The sequence below is a fragment of the Drosophila takahashii genome, chromosome X (genome assembly GCF_030179915.1).
Source record: "Drosophila takahashii strain IR98-3 E-12201 chromosome X, DtakHiC1v2, whole genome shotgun sequence".
In the NCBI taxonomy this organism is placed as follows: domain Eukaryota; kingdom Metazoa; phylum Arthropoda; class Insecta; order Diptera; family Drosophilidae; genus Drosophila; species Drosophila takahashii.
Window position 1 is genome coordinate 22,212,505 of NC_091683.1, and position 17,826 is coordinate 22,230,330.

General features: G+C 38.1%; 4 protein-coding genes across 9 annotated transcripts; 2 read left to right on the forward strand and 2 right to left on the reverse strand.

Moving 5' to 3' along the window:
- Positions 1-3,577: 3,577 nt before the first annotated feature.
- Positions 3,578-7,277, forward strand: LOC108065640 (uncharacterized). 2 transcript variants are annotated; one of them, XM_070218637.1, is made up of 2 exons: positions 3,578-3,897; positions 6,295-7,277. In XM_070218637.1, the coding sequence occupies exons 1-2, from the start codon at positions 3,578-3,580 to the stop codon at positions 7,274-7,276; spliced, it is 1,302 nt and encodes a 433-aa protein (XP_070074738.1). In that variant the 3' UTR covers position 7,277. The 2 variants fall into 2 exon arrangements, 1 of the variants encoding a protein (XP_070074738.1); XR_011419648.1 differs by lacking the exon at positions 3,578-3,897 and adding an exon at positions 5,685-6,186 and having other exon boundaries at positions 6,295-6,385.
- A 7-nt stretch (positions 7,278-7,284) lies between these two features.
- Positions 7,285-13,744, forward strand: LOC108065639 (uncharacterized). Of its 4 annotated transcripts, XR_011419647.1 has the most exons (4): positions 7,285-8,017; positions 10,832-11,034; positions 13,112-13,330; positions 13,478-13,744. XR_011419647.1 is itself a non-coding variant. In XM_017153712.3 (3 exons), exons 1-3 carry the CDS (start codon positions 7,471-7,473, stop codon positions 13,166-13,168), a joined length of 807 nt encoding a protein of 268 aa, XP_017009201.3. In that variant the 5' UTR covers positions 7,285-7,470; the 3' UTR covers positions 13,169-13,744. The 4 variants fall into 4 exon arrangements, 3 of the variants coding, with proteins under 3 accessions (XP_017009201.3, XP_070074735.1, XP_070074736.1); XM_017153712.3 differs by having other exon boundaries at positions 13,112-13,744; XM_070218634.1 differs by lacking the exons at positions 13,112-13,330; positions 13,478-13,744 and adding an exon at positions 11,100-12,620 and having other exon boundaries at positions 7,286-8,017.
- Positions 12,722-14,975, reverse strand: LOC108065641 (uncharacterized). 2 transcript variants are annotated; one of them, XM_070218636.1, is made up of 2 exons: positions 14,739-14,965; positions 12,722-13,305 (listed from the first exon to the last, which is right to left on the reverse strand). In XM_070218636.1, exons 1-2 carry the CDS (start codon positions 14,877-14,879, stop codon positions 13,177-13,179), a joined length of 270 nt encoding a protein of 89 aa, XP_070074737.1. In that variant the 5' UTR covers positions 14,880-14,965; the 3' UTR covers positions 12,722-13,176. The 2 variants fall into 2 exon arrangements, with proteins under 2 accessions (XP_070074737.1, XP_017009203.2); XM_017153714.3 differs by having other exon boundaries at positions 13,176-13,315; positions 14,739-14,975.
- Positions 14,976-15,086: 111 nt separating this feature from the next.
- On the reverse strand, positions 15,087-17,207 carry LOC108065747 (uncharacterized). Its single transcript, XM_017153885.2, has 2 exons — positions 16,524-17,207; positions 15,087-15,971 (listed from the first exon to the last, which is right to left on the reverse strand). The coding sequence occupies exons 1-2, from the start codon at positions 17,093-17,095 to the stop codon at positions 15,263-15,265; spliced, it is 1,281 nt and encodes a 426-aa protein (XP_017009374.2). The 5' UTR covers positions 17,096-17,207; the 3' UTR covers positions 15,087-15,262.
- Positions 17,208-17,826: the final 619 nt, after the last annotated feature.

The following is a 17,826-nucleotide window of genomic DNA, read 5'->3' on the forward strand; positions in this document are numbered from 1 at the left end:
GCGGTCAAAATGGTAGTAGTGTTGCCGCCCTGTGTATTTAAAAGTTTGTTGTTGTAATTAATCTCTTCCTGGTAATATTGTATTAATTATAATTTTACTATTAGACTAATTGGATAAAAAAAAGTTACAACATCAAACTTTTAAAAACACAAGGTGGCAACACTACTACTATTTTGACCGCAGTTGTATGTTTTTAAGTTTTTTGACTATGTTTTCTGGAATTTATTTCTGCCATAAAAAAAATTCTAAAATTATTTTAAGTATGGGGTTTGAAAGATAAAAGGTGTATCTTTTAAAAAACTTTAACATCGAATCAAACCATGTATCCATTTGCCTCTGAGAGCTCCGCAAAGTTGGCCAATTTCAGCTTTTTTCGAACTTTGAGGTTCTTTTGCTAAGAATCCTTGCGTCGGGGAACTTTTTGGAAAACGCAGTTTAACTTGGGAATTCGTAACGAATCCAAAAATATAGCATCCATCGAGGTAAATTTTTGATGCTGCATAGTGTTATTGCTCAAAAACGGCGTAACATTTCAAAGTTTATTTTTTGCAATTTGGTTTATAATATTTAAAGGATTTTTTTTTACATGGACATGGTCTCGCCTTTATTCAAGAAAATTTTTTTGAAGTGAAACTTCTTTAGGCGCGTTATGCATTTTCAGGGACGGAGTAAAACCAGTTCATGACCGTCACGAAAATCTTCTTCTTCTCTATCACTGCTGACGAACGTTCTCTTTGTACTCTGAGCGCGCTCAGAGCGAAGAGAGGAAAAAAGAGATTTTTATAGCAAACCCGGGAACTTTGAAATTCAATTACACGAGAACCATGGCCAACCGCCAAGTTCTTTTTGCACGTAAATTCTATAGAAATCGCGGTCCATAGAGGATAATTTTTTCGCGAATTTCGGGGGTGAGCCCTCTAATATATAGTATTACCAAAAATAATAGCACCACTAACACAAACCAATTTTAACTAGTCACTCTACTCACATTTTTGAACTTTTTTAATTTTTTAAAACGGGTTTTAAATAGTACGACTAAACATAATTTGAATATGAAAAAAATGTTAGCGATTTTTTCTATAAAAACTGGTTGGATGGATTTAATTCAAACCTTTTGTATATTATTAAGTGTCATTTAAGTAACATCCACTAATTTTTATAGCCGATACTATCGGTTAATATATCGGTGGCAAAGCGATTGCTGGAACACTATTAAAAAAAGGTGTTTTGCGGTGTTCCCTGTACCTCCGCTAAAAATTATCGGATTTCCATTTTGTTTTTTTCGCTTAAGAATTAAAAAACTCGCACCCTGGGAAGCCCTTTTTTTTATTTTTAACAATTTTTTTTGAAAGTCCAAAGTCAAAAATGCGTTTTTCACCTAAAAATGTGACTTTCGGCTTTAAAAAGAAAATATTTGAAGTTAAAAAATAAAAAAAAAAGCTTCCCACGGGGTGAGTTTTTTTTATGCAGAAAAATATGCGACAAATTTGAAAACGATCGGTTGAGCCGTTTAGATATGTTGATGAACACGGACTTTCGAAACGTGGTTTTGAGAAAACACACTTGCACTTACGTACCTAAAGTCTTAGAGGTTAGGGTACTAATCTTAAAATAACTTCTAAAGTTTTTGTCCGATTGACTTAAATTTTTTTTTGTATAATCTTAAGTCTTAGAGGTTAGGGTACTAATCTTAAAATAACTTCTAAAGTTTTTGTCCGATTGACTTAAATTATTTTTTGTATAATCTTACGATCTTAATTTACGAGAAAAAAAAATTTTAAAAATAATCGATTTTTTTTGCAAGGGGCTGTCCATATATTACGTAATCATCTAGGGGGGGGGGGGTCCACCAAATGATTACTCTAGTGCAAATTATTTTTTTTTTTTGTATGAAGAATTGATTACATGGGGGGGGGTCAAAAATCGACGAAATTGTGATTACGTAATATATGGACAGCCCCCAAGACCCTACCTTTACCCCCCCCCCCCCCCCCCTTAATGATGATTTGGTAATAAAAGAATTTGTTCCCAATTAACCGAGAACAAATAACAGGCCTCCCACATAAAACGGCTAAATAACAGGCCTTCGACTGTGCCAAAAAACTAATAGGTTTATTTTTGGCTTATCAAAATGTTAGAGGACTAAATATGAAGCTACCAAAGCTTTATGCTGACACCTCTTCATTTACTGAATTTAAAACGTATTACAACTTAGTGTGTTACCAAAAAGCGTTTGTGTAATTTTATATTTTTATAGCTGTTATTAACGAAACTAGAATATATATAAGCAAACTCTGTCAAAAAATATCTATCAAAGTAACAAAGCATGGTATTTGGAATAATGTTGACGACTTGTGCCGAGGATGTGGATTGTAGGCCCTAAAATGTATATTCTCTAGACATATCATTCAATTTGCTAACGTTACTCTACGTTGATTTCTTTGTGTCGTATTTTATCGTTGTTTATCGTGAGTCGAAATATGCATATTGTTCAGAATTGACGGGTCGAGGGAGAGATGTTCCAGTTACAATGGTTAACGACATGAATGCTACTAATTTTTCTATTGAGAGAAGGCAACCCACGCCCACTTGGCCTAAGCGGCTTTGGTTGGTTGGGTGTAGAACTGGAAACGGGTTGTGAATGTGGAATGGCTACGGGTGGGTGATGGTTATTATCCGTGTTAGGACATACCTGGATACTTTTACCTATATACAATACATACCTGTTTACTTTCCCAGCTATACAAAATTGAATTCCTTTTACATTACCTAGGTATAGATTTTGATATATGTACGTTTATAAGTATTTAAATAGTCTTACTTGTTTTAAAGAAATAGAAATGTGAATGTTTAATTTAAGGACGTTGTTATTTTATTTTAAAGTCAATAAAATAAATATAACATAAAGTACTTATACATATGTATATTTACATACCTTTTTGTTGTGTACCTTTTACCTTACTTAGCTGATTATTTTTGGCAAAAATATAGTGCCTTACCTAGGTAAAATAAGCAGTACCTGTCACAACATTGGTTATCATACCCTAATAAGATGTCCAACTATTTTACTGCAAAGGTTAATGGTCAATGTTTACTACGTTGTTCTAGTAGTCCATACATTTTATTCTAATCATTTTAGACATAAGTAGTATTGTTTAAATTAATCGGTTACAAATAATGTTATAATTTGTGAATGTCCAGAAATGTTATAGGGTATTCCGAACTTCGATTATCCTATCCAACCTTCTTTTAATGTTCCTATTTCATTGCGATGTCGAACAAACGACAACAAATCGCGACCTGACGTGATAACAAATAAGCACAAACTGTTGTTGCCAACAGAATTTGAATTGTTCGGTTGTTCAATAAAAGTGCATAATTTGAAGCCCCCATCGCTGGGCAACTTAGATGCTCCATTCCCCTGTTCCTCGCTCATCATATCCCAATAACAACAATGGCTAATGAGGAGGAGTCATCAATGTCAATCCGTGTAGTTCGCTGAGTGGCCTCCGCCGAGCAGGTTGGTCTGGAGTGGACTGTCGTCTGACTGCAGCCCAATTAACCGGATCCCTAAATCATGTGCTCCTCTGTCAGCTTGGTCGTCGAAGGCATTCCGCTGGGCAGTGGTCGCCAGTTTTCTCCCCGCTTGACCATGAAAAGGGAGTACAATACAAAGTGCTTTCAACCGGAGCGCTATCGTCACGAGGTGGCTAATCACTTTAGGGATTACAAGCTACAGCAGCATCTCCACCAACAGCACCTTGGATCTGGATCGTTAAGCCATCGGCGACGCAGGAGGAGACCCACGGAGGAAACATCTCGAGTGTTCGTCTCATTAGCGTCAAGATATGCGCAGTTCCGCGATGTGTGGCCAATCCATGTCCACAACTTTCCCAGGTTTGGTGGTGGTTCGGTTGTGGGTGCTTATTGCCCACTGGCAATTTACCCTTAAATAGAGACGCAGGGCGGGGCTATTTGACAGTTGCTCGCACAAATATAGCTTGAGTACCAATGGAACAGCTCGTTGGCGCGACATTTCCGACGCATCTCTGCAGCTCGAGTTGCTTAGTTATGTTTTTTCCCTCTCAATGACGTCAAAGGTCGGGTTGGCTGGAAATTAGCACATTAGTTACAATGTGTATTCCGTTCAAAATTTGCGTGTAAAGGAGACATTTTCTATATAGGGGAGAGGTCTGTAAGTTGGGACAACCCACTTTCTCAAAACTTTTTCACTAAAAGAACTTTATTTTGATCTTTTAAGTCTTATTTAGTAAAACATTAAAGGTAAACCGTAAACTAATAAAAAATCAGATTAATTTGACAGTTAGAAGTTAAGTATCTAGTTTTTTCCCGGAACTACTCATTTTGTGTAAGTTGCACTCATGAAAATGTTTTACCTAAATACTAGAAAAGTCGCTCTAAATCTTTGAAAAATTGTCTTCTTTATTTATTTAGGGCTAAATATAAGAAAAATCCAACTAGAAAATATTTATTTACCCGTTACTCGTAGTGTAAAAGGGTATATTGTATTCGTGCGACTGCTTGCACTGCTTGAATTTCATTATTTGGTCATAACTTTTTAATGAATGGTCCTATTTGAAAAATGTCTTCTACATTTCGATAGGTGTTAAACACAGCAACATTTGCCTTTATACTTTTTTATCCAAATCTTTAAAGATGAGGGCGCCAGACACATTTTAAGGTCATTGTGCGATTGTGTTTGAAAATGGGTAGCCCAGCGGTCTAAGCACTCGCACTTTCAGCTTTGCAGTTTGAAAATACAGTGCGTGGGTTCGATCACGATACGAATGACGTTTTTTCCTCCGCATGTCAAATATAAAGTAGTCCTTGAACCTTAAATACGTATGAAAATTAGGAGTTTAAAGACTACTTTAAGTTAAACATGCTGGCGAGAAAACGGCCCTTAATATCCCAGCCATCAGAAAAAGTAATACAAGTTTTTGTATTTAAAAAAAAAAAAATTACCAAAAAAAAGGCTTCTCATCCCAATGTGCATTGCATAGAAAAATGATTTGCGTATTATAATTAATAAAAAAATTCGACACTCAGGTTTACGGTTTGGTTCGTTTTCTAAAAAATTGGAACCACTCCGGTTCAGAGTGGTTCAGCTCCGGAATGGTTCACAGCCCTACAAAATATAACGACCCGTTAAATTGGTATACCAGTGCAGGAGACGTTTCCGACCCCATAAAGACGAGCCGCTCTAGCCATGTCCGTCTGACGGATTCTACGCAAACAAGTATCTTATAAATTATTGGGAAACTTTTCCAAAAGTATTTTTTTCTATTGCTGGTAGAAATTATTGCTTCGATGTTTTGTGACAAAAAATTACATGTCACGTTTAACTTTTACTCTTGGCATAAAAAAGTTCTAAAAAGGTGACGCCGAAAATACTCAAACTTAAGTAAGCATTCATAAAACCACCGATATGCAACACCGAATTATGTTTGAGATAGTGGGTTAGACAAACTCAAATTGATTTTGTGTACCCAAAATATTAAAGAGCTATCTGCGGTACCAAAACAAACAGCGAAAAGTTAACTGCCAGTTTTCCCCTAAGGAGTGGTGGTTGTTATACCCGTTACTCGTAGAGAAAAGGGTATATTGTATTTGTGCAACAGTATGTAACAGGAAGAAGGAAGCGTTTCCAACCCTATAAAGTATATATATTCTTGATCAGGGTCACTAGCCGAGTCGATATAGCCATGTCCGTCTGTATTAACGCTGAGATCTCGGAAACTACAAAAGCTAGAAGGTTGAGATTTCTCACATATATTCTTGGGCTTCCTACGCAGCGCAAGTTTATTTCAGCCGAGCGCCACGCCCCCTCTAACGCCCACAATCGCCCACTAACGATTTTATAATGTGTCTGGCGCCCACACCTTTAAAGATTTCCGATTTTACCTATCAAAATGTAAAAAACATTTTTCAAATCGGACCATTCATTAAAAAGTTATGCGCAATCAAAAAAATTGTATTTATTCATATCCCTCGCACTCCCTTTAGCTGAGTGACGGGTATTAGATAGTTGGGACACCAACCCGACTATAGCGTTCTCTCTTGTCTTTTTAATTATATTTCCCCCGTACAGGCTTCGAAAACGGGCAACGATTTACGGATTACGGGTTGAGGGCTGCAGTTTGGTTGCTTGCTCGGTTGTTTGTCGTACGTGTTTACATTTGCCATTGTAATTAATGTTTTGTTTGGTTCCATTCTATTTTTTGCCCATGACGTATGTATACCCCGACTAATTGGTGCTTTCACTAATTACAGATCCAACGATACTACGTATGCGTCGCGAGGCCGACGGACAGCGGGCTCCGGTGAGCCGCCCGACGACACCTACAACGACGGAGTGCGTCGCATAAGGAGCGCACACAGCTGTGAGCAGCTGCGTTACCTGGTCCACCGAATTCAATGGAGGAGCAATTGCAGTGATGAGGTGCCGGTGGCCCTCGCGCTCGGAAGCCAAACCAGCGAAAGTGGCCGTCTCAGTAAGAAGATAAATATTAATAAGTGCCTCGTGGAAAGCCCACAACAGCAACTACCATTGGACTTCTACAGCTATTTGCAACTGGCCAACGGCTATTACGAGCGGGGGTTGCAGGCCAACATCAAGTACCTGCAATCGATTGGCCAGCGGGGGCATAATGCAATAAGGCCGTCGTCGGGTTTGTTCTTGGACGTAGTGCAGCGCGACGAGAGTCCGGTTCAAAAGTTGAGCGTTCGCCTGGTGACGCTGCTCGAGAATCTGCGACGCAAGGCGGCCAAGGAACAGGGCGGCGACCCGGGAATTTGGGTAAACATAAGGTCGGTCAAACGAGAGGGACAAGAGAAGAAAGAAAGTACTAAAAAGGAGCTGGAAGAGGAGCCAACAAAGCAGCTAGATAGCATGTGTGATTATTATGCTCCAGACTGTACAACTACAGAAATAAGTGGACCCACAGGTACATCAGCCGGAGGAGTCACTCTCGCCAAATCCCTCGCCACTTCAACAAGCGAAGCTGCTTTACTTCAAGCCACAATCACATCCCCTGAACAACGACGTCTTTATGAGATTATCGACAATCTAAGTCACTTGAGTTTAGGAGATTCGAGTAGGCGCAGACAACAGCTAACACTGTCCCTGCCCCAAATCACTCTAACCGATTGCACCGCTCAACAGGTGGCGCTCCACAGCGCCACCTTCGACATTGTCACACTGCAGATACCCGACGAAGCCAGACCACCGAACCTCAAAAAGAAAACAACGTAGAATCAATATATAGAGGAACAATCGGCAATTGAATCGAATAGAATCGCATTAAATCGAATCGAACAAACTGAAAGCGATAGCGAAACCTATAACAGAACGGAACAGATCCCAAAGGCGCGTGCACGTCAGCGGAAATATATATAGAATATGCTAAGTAAAAAATAAAACAATAGCAAAGCTCGAGCTCTCAAACAATGGTTGTTGTTGTTGCCGCTGCCGACGTCGTTGAAAACAGCAGCAGCAGCAGCAGCAGCAGCAGAGGGAGCGGCGACAGTAGTCGTATCGTAAGCGGTACCGCTGAGTCTTCACCATTTGTCGGCGGTACACAAGCAACAGCGGTCAATAACAATCATACTGATAAGGACACCACTACAATAACGGGTGGAATAGAAGCGCTGAAAGGGGCAGACAACGTGCCTCATCCAATAAATATTCAAAGGGAACATCTTCAGCAGACTTTGGGGGACAACAAGTGTTGCAACGACATTAGTAACATCACCAATAATAACATGACGGATGCGGCCAAAGGAACTGTAGCGACTACGACAAGCACGACTGGGTCGGAGGCTGGTATGTCCACCAAGAGCGCCGTCAGTCAGAGGAACGTGGATATCAAAATAGAGAAGACCAGCAACAAGGAGGCGGCTACCCAACAGCTCACAAAGAAAGTTCTCAAACTGGATCTCGGCGGCAAGAGCATCGACGAATACTCACTGAAGTCGCCGAAGTCACCTATAGCTGGTTAGTATACCCGATTCGAGTTGTACAGCTTTGATTTTGCAATGATTAAAATAAGTTTTCTTTTTATTTTATGTTCCTAATATAAATAAGGATTAAGGATAATCAACAATTATTTCAATATTATGAGAAGAACTTTCGATATGTCTAGGAAAGTCATCATTTCCCCGACTAAACTCGGTACATTAGTGAATTTGTTGACATCCAAATATTCGTTGAATATTCCTTATAAATTCTTGCCATATACATAGCACTAGACATGAAGGACAAAGAAATAGTTATATTCAAAATTCGGATGTGCGCAGAGGTCCATGAAATATATGTACATAGCTTTGGTGTTTCTTTGGTTAGCTACAATTAATAACAAGAGAGAATCTATACTCTATCTATACCCGTTACTCAGCTAAAGAGAGTGCGTCGAGATGGAAATATAAAACTTTGATCGGGCATAACTTTTTAACGAATTGGTTTTAATAAACATAATAAAAGACAAACAGACAGACGGACATGGCTAGATCGACTCGGCTAGTGATCCTGATCAAGCATATATCTACTTTATAGGGTCAGATATGCTTCCTTTTAGCTGTTACATACTTTTGTATAAATACAATATACCATTTTACTCTACGAGAAACGGGTATAATAAATCAAACATTAATAAAGAATAAATAGAGACGCTAAAGTCCACTGCTTTGACTATAAAATACTCGCTACTCTGATAAGCCTAATTCGAATAATTATAACTCTTTAATAACTATTTAAATATAACATCTTGACATATTGGCGGATGTGGCAAGATCTAATCGCCTAGTGATCATAATAAAGAATATATATACAGGTTACATACTTTTTCACGAATACAAATACAATACCCTTATACTCTACGAGGAACGGGTATAAAAAAGAGTAACTCAGCTATTCAAAATAAAAACCAAATTGGTGTGTGTATCATTGAGCTCATTGAGCTGCCGCCTCAATTGGCTGTCAAAACCAGGCGACATATATAAAGCTTTATTAGTTTGGCCTGAATAGCTCTATGGCAGTGCGACACTGCAATTTTTAAATTTTAGTTTGCTTTAATTGTTACATTTCAATATATGTATATCCAATAAACAAATTAGTTTAGTTATCGGGTCAGTATGTCAGCTTAATAATGCTGATTCCATTTAAATGATTTTTAAATACTTAACTAACAAAATATGCGTATAAAATAAATTAAGACACGACAAGTCAAGTCTGTGGAATTCAATACGTTTTCTATGACTACAAGCCAATGAATCAGAATAAGTGTTCAAAAACCTTAAGTTATTTCAAGTCACTATCATCACTCGGAAATTTTAAAGTTAAGTGACTCATGTATGAACAGTCACTTAAATGTTTTTTTTCAAACCCATAGAGTATGCATAATCGTAAATTCTTCATTATGACCATTATCCGAGTTTTTTGATTAAAACAAGAGAGAACGCTATAGTCGGGTTGGTGTCTTGCTTATCCAATACCCGTCACTCAGCTAAAGGCAGTGCAAGGGGGATGGATATATAAAATTTTGATTGCGCATAACTTTTTAATGAAAGGTCCGATTTGAAAAATGGTCTAAATAAAAATAGGTGTAAAAATAGGTACCTATAAATATACATAACAAAATTGCATTTATACTTCTCGGAAATCTTTAAAGGTGTGGGCGCCAGAAACATTTTAAAATCGTTAGTGGGCCATTGTGGGCGTTAGAGGGGGCGTGGGGTCGGAAACGCTTCCTTCTTTCCAGAGGAATTTTCCCGGAGCGGAGCGGCAGAGAAATATCCCATAGGTCGTGCGCACGGCATTATTTTTTTGATCCTTCCTATGGGAGCAATATAATATAGACGTCCGAATTTGTTAAATTTAATTCGAAATCTTGAAATGTTAAAGAAAACTAAATCCCAGTGAAGAAGAGAATGTAATAAAAATCAACAAAGAATTTTTTCCTGTTAATTTTCATTTAATTTTCCGACCGTTTCTATGTCAGCTATATTATATAGTGATCCGTTTTTTTTTTAATTCAGAAATATATAAAAAATAATATTCCCAAGAGTAGAAGGTAATATTTGTTTTTTTCTACAACCTTCCACTCCAGTTTTTTTTAAGTTTTTGAAGTGCACAGTACCAACTTGATTGCAAAGCACATTGCTTGCAATATTTATTCTCTTAAGAGATAAAACAAGAAAGGAAGCTAGCTTCGGGCAGCCGATCAGATAATTCTTTTTAACTTCCAAATCGCAAAAATATTATATTTCGTATTATTCAGACATTACTCTTTCTATCCTTCCCTATAACAGCTATATAATATAGTCGTCCGATTTTTGTTAAATTTAATTCGAAATTCGAAATTATTAAAAAAAAATAATATCCTAGAGTAGAAGAGAATACAATAAAACCCAACGGAGCTATAATTTGATTCCAATTAAGTTCCCATTAATTTTTCGATCATTTCTATGGCAGCTATAAGATATAGTCGTACGATTTTGATAAAATTAAAATTCGGAAACATTCAAAAGGAGCCATGTCCTAGAGACGAAGAGAATAGAATAAAAAGCAAAGAAGCTAAAATTTATTTCCTATTACTTTCCTATATATGTATATAGTCGTCCGATTTTTTAAATATTTAATTCGAAATTCAGAAATATTTAAAACTTAATATCCCCAAGAGTAGTAGACCCCACAGACAGACAGACAGACAGACAGGTTCTTAACGGATTTATTATTATTATTAATTCAATTGCGGTTCGATTTGTTTACGGAATACGTATTCTCAATTTTGTATTATTTTTGTATTTCCAGCACGTTTACCCCATCAAACATCGCTGACGTCATCGGTAGACGTAGAGGATCGGAAGACATTACGAGAGGCCTTATACCAAGGTATATTCCACCGACACCGCCGAACTATCTTCGCAGTGGGCAGCTTTCTGCGGATGCTGCGCAGCCGCAACTCGCAATACAACACGATACGGAGCTCGTCTGAAGGCGAGGACATCGATGAGGTTAGATAAGACCTAAATATGCTCCCTATGTATGATCCCACGCCTATTCCGAACATCTTCATCAGCAGCAACCGAAGCATCATCAGCAGGACCAGGAGCAATCGCATGAACATCTTCACCCACCTGGCCAAGAAGTAACGACCACATCCACAGCATCTCCATGCGGACAGCAGCGACAATCGGATTCGCTTTAGATGGCCATGCTGCTTGAGTTGAATTTTTGATTTATTTATTAGCCCATACGACATTCGCGTATTATTAACTGCTATTTTACGATTTTCGATTATTGTTAAACGTCTTGCAACCATGAGACTAGCCAGCCGTTGTGTTAGCATTTAGTGATCCATATTAGTTCCGTAACTATTTCTATTGTTGCCGGACTGTGACCTGATTTCATACCAAAACTAACATCTGCTGAACACAGAAAATACAGACGTCATTCCCGAGGATCCGCTGCTTCATCTCGTTGATTACTTGAGCAGATCGCCTTATCTTAACTGCGACCCATTTAAGCTAAAATAAACTAATCTAACCGAAGCTGAACTATAAACTCTTAGTTACGTACTTGCTACGTATGTAGGAATTACAAAAAAAAATTGAATTTAACTCCCATCATTTTAGCACCCAGCACTCTGTATTTAGGTGGAAATTTATATCAGTCTGCCACATATGTCTTTATGTTTAAATGCTGATAATTTTACTGAAAGTTCTAGCAGCTAGCAAATATGTTAAGTCCGATCTATTACTTTAGTTTACAACTTACAACAACAATATTTTTTCGAAATAATCACAGAGACCAATTTTTTTGTCTAGTTTTAAGTCGCTTTTCACGCTAAACAATTTATAAAAAAGTCAAAAGAACCGTTCTGAATATCTTCAGAAAGCTTCTTTGGAATTTTTTTTAGCGTGATTAGCGACTCAAAACTAAACGAAAAAAATTGATCCCACGGTTTTTTGTTTGCTAAACTAGTGTTAAATACGATAGAAGTTATTTTATAGTCGTATTAGTCTTCAAATGCTTAAAATGCAAATGTTTTAGTTTAATTTATTTTCATTAGACTTATTAGTTATATTTAAATTTACCTTTAAATTTCACCAACCAAAGTTCTTAATTTGACTCAAAAAATAGTGCAATTAAACTTATAATTAAAGGTAAACTTTTTTTTAATGGGTATTCGGAGTTAAATGATCCCGCAGTAACTGGAAGTAGATGTTCCATGTTTATTAGTTTGATTCAAAAAGATTTTATGTATACACATTGTAAATTTAATATAATTTGAAACCAATTTTTATTAAAAATTTTTAAGTAAAAATCAATGTTGTAAACGAAAGCCTAGTACTCACTTCAAGCGGAAATTTTCGTTTCGGGTCCTTTTTACTTGAGGTGAGATTTAGGCCTTATTCTTTAGTTATTTCCATATTTTTTTTTTTGAATGTCATTGACAACAGGTTTTTCATTGCAAAGGGAACAAAACTTATAAAGCCTCACATTGAAAAAATGTTATTTAAACTTATTTATTGCGCCTATATATATGTAGCTACTATAAACAATATAAAAAATAAATACATTGATATATTTGAATGTATATGACTTAGTTATAGAGCATAAATTACAGTTGTTGTCCACATAAACATAGTTCAGGGTGACACAGAAATCCCTTTAGGCGGAATTTTTGTGAAACTTGTATCGAAGTATGAAATAATTCCTTTCGAATTTCGTTCGCAGATTTTTCTGTGATACCCCCCGTTTGTATGTAATGCATTTTAATTTTTGATGCAACACCCAGAAGCACAAATCTATTAAATAGTGTAAGCTTATATTTTAGATAATTTTTTTTGTTTGTGGTACCTTAAATATAGATCTAAAACTAATTGATGTAAGATGTACAGGACAAATACATTTTAAATTGATTCATGATACAAAAACAACTTATTTGCTAAACCTTACTTCACATGACACCCGATAATTTTCCCGAGTTGTCGATTGAAAGAACAATAAAAGCTAAACAAACGCTAGTTATTGCTTGCCGTTTGTTTGATTGATCACATTTACTCGTTGATCTCTCGTTCCTTTCAGTTCCTCAAACGTCGTGAATCGAAGCTCCTGCGATTCCCGCACCTCTTCGATCGTTGATTTTACCTTTATTTCGAGCTGCAAAATGTATCCAAGTTGTCAGCCAAATCTGGGCCAAAGGAAAGTAAAGTTAAATCCTGGCGCAATCCAGGGCTGGCGCAGGGATAAAGGCGCTGGCCAATTTCCACCAAGGCTGGCTAGAAAATCCTAACGAACAAGAAGGTGATATAATGCTAAGATTTGAATGTAAAATTTTAAAGACATTTGGGGATTTATGTTGCACCCCCGACTACCAACCAATATAGAAAATATATGGAATATCCACACTAATTTTTATACCCTTAATAGGGTATATTGTATTCCTAACAGGTAGAAGAAAGGATTTCAAGTCATACAAAATACTGTCACTACGTGGACGAGCGTCCACAGTTACATATATTCTATTCGGTAAACGATTATATTTTGGTATTGATGTTTTGGTTCCGGTGTAGGTACCGTAGTTACCAAATTTTCAATTAATACTTTGAAATGATTTATGTGAGTTTTATTAATAAGAACATTAAAATTAATTTCGATTGTTTAATTTTTTGATATAAAATATGTAATTAAAACAATTCTCATTTGTTTCTAAAACAACGCTTATTTGTTAAGAAGATAGGTTAAGACTGGTTGCCTCTTTTCTGCATATGAAAACAAGAAAGGAAGCTAGCTTCGGCAAGCCGAAGCTTATATACCCTTGCAGATCATTCTATTAATTTATAAATCGCCAAAATGTTAAATTTCCTATTATTTCACATTAATTTTTCGATCGTTTCTATGGCAGCTATACAATATAGTAGTTCGATCTTTTTAAAATTAAAATCGAAATTCGGAAATATTTAAAAATAGTCAAGTCCCAGAGTAGAATAAATGTAATAAAAAATCCACAAAGATATAATTTTTTTTGGCCGTTCCTATGGCAGCTATATGATATAGTGATCCGATTTTTTAAATATTTAATTCGAAATTCAGAAATAAATAAAAAACAATATTCCCAAGAGTAGAAGGTAATATTTGAAAAAACACCGAAGCTAGAATTTTTTTAACTTTTTTTTCCGATCCTTCCAATGGGAGCTATAAGATATAGTCGTGATCATTTGTGTCATTTGTATATGAAATGGCCATCTATGGTCAAAGCAGATTTTGCACCTGCGCTCAAATGCTACCAGGAGGTCGCCTTAATGGACGAATGGCGCACGAGAGGCAAACGTCAAGATCATGGAGCCGGGGAAGAACGTCCATGTGGCTGCGCTGCAACAACCAATATTTCGCGTATGATTATTTCGGGTATGATCAAGCGACAAAAATTTAGTATGATTGACTTTTCATGCTTACTTTAATGCCCAAAAACTATGCAGCATAGAAAGAAGTTCGTCATTGAATTGATTAAAAGGTTATTACAGCATCTCATACAAGTAATATTGCAAAAGAGTATATTGCCGAAAGAGAATATTTTACAAAGTATAATAATTTTTCGTCAAAAAATTTGATATCAGAACTTTTGTATATTGAGGGTGCAATCGTCACTTTTTATACGAGGTGTTTTTGTTTAATTGTATACAGTTGAACCTAAAAGACTTGGTTTACTTACCTGGGAAGGCGAAGCGGCCACCACGTATGTGTCTTCATCGACGGCCTTTTGAATCTTGGCCCTCAGGTCAGCCACCTCTCTCAGCTTCTGGGGGGTTATTATTACCTTTTCCTGTAAGATGGGCGGCCAAAGGGGTTCCATGAAGTGCTTAGGGGTCACTATTTGACGGCGCAACCTTATCACAGGTGCGGAAGACACCAAAACGAAGAGCCACAAGATCGTCAACTGCCACCTCATGATGTTAGCGAAGAAATGAAAACTTGAACTCTGTAGATCTAGCAAGCCAGAGAATACACGGTGTCAGCATTTTTCGCCTGACCTTATGGTATTTCAACAAGACAAAATGAATTCGAGTTAAAATTTATTTTTTCGTTGGCAGTGAACACGCAAAACCGTGTTCCGTAAGAGTTTTTACATACATATCTCTCGCCCAAGATTTGGACATCAAAACGAAATACATTAAAAGTCTGAAGTTAGCTTAACAAAATTAACCAATCAATCGAAAGCAGGAACACGTATGCAATCTAAGGATTGGCCACTTTAGCAGGAGCATCTTGCGGCTCATCCTTGATATGTACATCGTCGTCCTCCTGGTCTTCCTTGCTGTTCTCGTGTAGAAGCACATACTCGCGCGAACTGAAGCCGAACTTGATGACGTCCTTCTCCATTAGCTCGTAGTACTTTCTGCCATCGATCTTTTTGTTGTTCAGAAACGTGCCGTTGGCTGACTCCAGATCGATAAGGTACAACCGCACGCGTTTCCCATGACTACCATCGTCCCGCTCAAAGGGCACCAGTCGGTACTGCAGAGCGGCATGCTGTTTGGAACAACTGGGATGATCCACCGCCAGGTCAACTACTTTGCGATCTCGCCCAACCAGGAAGCAGCTCTGCCGATGAATGTGCAGCGTGGGCAACGCCGTTTCGCCCTTGAACGGGTACAGCCTCCAGCGGCGCTTCGGTTTGCGGGCCTCTGGAGGCTCTGAGTATTTAACCACTACGCCATTCACCTTGTTGGTGTCTTCGGTGAGGGCGCCACTTAGACCGAAGTTGGGTTTCTCCTTGTCCACTGGCTCCTCGTCCTCAGGCGGCGCATTATCGTCACCTTGCTTGCCCCACTGGTACTGCTCGTCCTCATTCCTGTTACGATTGTCACGACGCTGGTTTCGCTGGCGTCCTTGGCCAAAGTCGCGCCCTTCGCGGTGGGATCGATCGCGGGGACTTTTACTGCGGCTGAAAATGAGAGCAAATTTTGATAATAATTATTATTAAACTTAACTAAACACATCTAAGTTAGTGTTGGGTTGCTCATGAGTGGGTGAACAAAAAAGAGTTGCTCACTAAACTGAGTGAGTGAACATGTTCCTTGGAACTTGTTCTTTATTGTTCATCTGTTCATTTTTGCCCTCTTGCTCCTTTTGTTCACTTGTTCAGTTTGGCTCTCTTACTTGCTCTTTTTTGGTGCCTTGTTCAGTTTGGCTCTCTTATTTGATCTTTTTTACTTGCTCAGTTGCTCTTTTGCTGTTTTTGGCACAAAAAGTATTTTTTTTTACTTTTAGGATGCATTTTGCATACGGTTTTACAGACAATGAACAACTGAGCAAGTGAACAACTGATCAAAACAAACAAGTGAGCAAACTGAGTGAGTTGACTCATTGAGAAAAAAAGAACAAGTGAACACGTTCACCCAAATGAGCAGTTTTTACCCAACACTAATCTAAGTACGAGCAAAGGTCTCAGCAATAACAGTAGCATCAAACTGAATATTTATCGTGTGTGACCTACCGAACAAGTCTCCTATCCGGGGACCTCCGCTGGCGATCCTTGCTCCGGGATCGCTGCCGCTGCCCTGGGGATCGCTGACGTCGCTCCTTGCTGCGCTCCATATCCCTTCCGCTGCGCTGCAAGTGATTCTCCCTCTCCCGTTTCCGATCGCGATCTCTGTCCCGCTCCCGTTCTCTATCCCGCTCCCCACGATCCCTGGAGCGACTGCGACTGTGCCGGCGCTGCCTTGTGCTGTTGCGATGGGAGCCGCTGCGTTCCGGACTATCCCACTTAGATCGCTGCTTTTGTACCTCCTCCGAGAGTTTCGTAGGCAATTTAGAGCGCATCTGCTGCGCTTCCGGAGATTCCCACGGTTTTCTGCCCGGCATCTGCTTCTTTCTATCCGGCGAGGGGCTGCTACGATTGGATTTTTTGCTTTCTGGCGAGTAATTTGAGGAAATGGAGGAATGGCGTTCCCCCTTTTGCTTGGCTTTCTTTGGCTTGGCCGAGTTGCGTTCGCTCATTTTGGTGGCCCCATCCTCACCGGAAGATTGTAGTTCCTGATCACGCTCCCGGCTGCGTCGCTTGCCCATTTCAGGATGAAGTGCGTAAACTTCCCAAAATCAATAAGCAAATAAAAATTAAGAAATCGCTTTTATTTTTATACCGTCAGCTGTTTGATGCAGTGTGACCAAAGTGTGCATACATACCACCACGTATGTATGTTTCAGGAATAACGGTCTAGGAAAATACCCATAAATGTATGCCTTATACCCTCTGCACACAGCCACTTAAAAATGCAACAGCGATTTTAAGAGAAATCGTGCTCACATAGAGAATGAACAAAGGAAGAGGAAATGCAAATTTTTTAGAGTTTGGCCTAATACTCACCACGACGAAAAGTACGAGCTAACCAATGCACTATGGGAAATAAGTACATTTTTTGGCATAAAATCAACTTTTTTAAAAAATTATTTTAAAAATATAAAACAAAATATATATATTTTTTTTTATTGTATGTACATACTCTAAAGCCAAATACCGCTACTCAAGTTTGTTGATAAACGAAGAAAGCCAGCTGTTCAATTGACTTTATTGTATGCTTAACTTAGTGGGATATATTTGTAAGCTTTCATTGCTTATTTTGTGGAGCTACATATTAGTTAGTTATTTTTAATAATGGGAAGGGAAAGGAAAGCGAAGGTATTTATAATGACACAAAGTTGCACAAAAGTAAAAACGCAAAGTTATCACCAAATGTATCCTTAATATCACAAAACTAATCATCTTTGTAACTTTTTGCACGTTTTTTCTAAAAAAGACT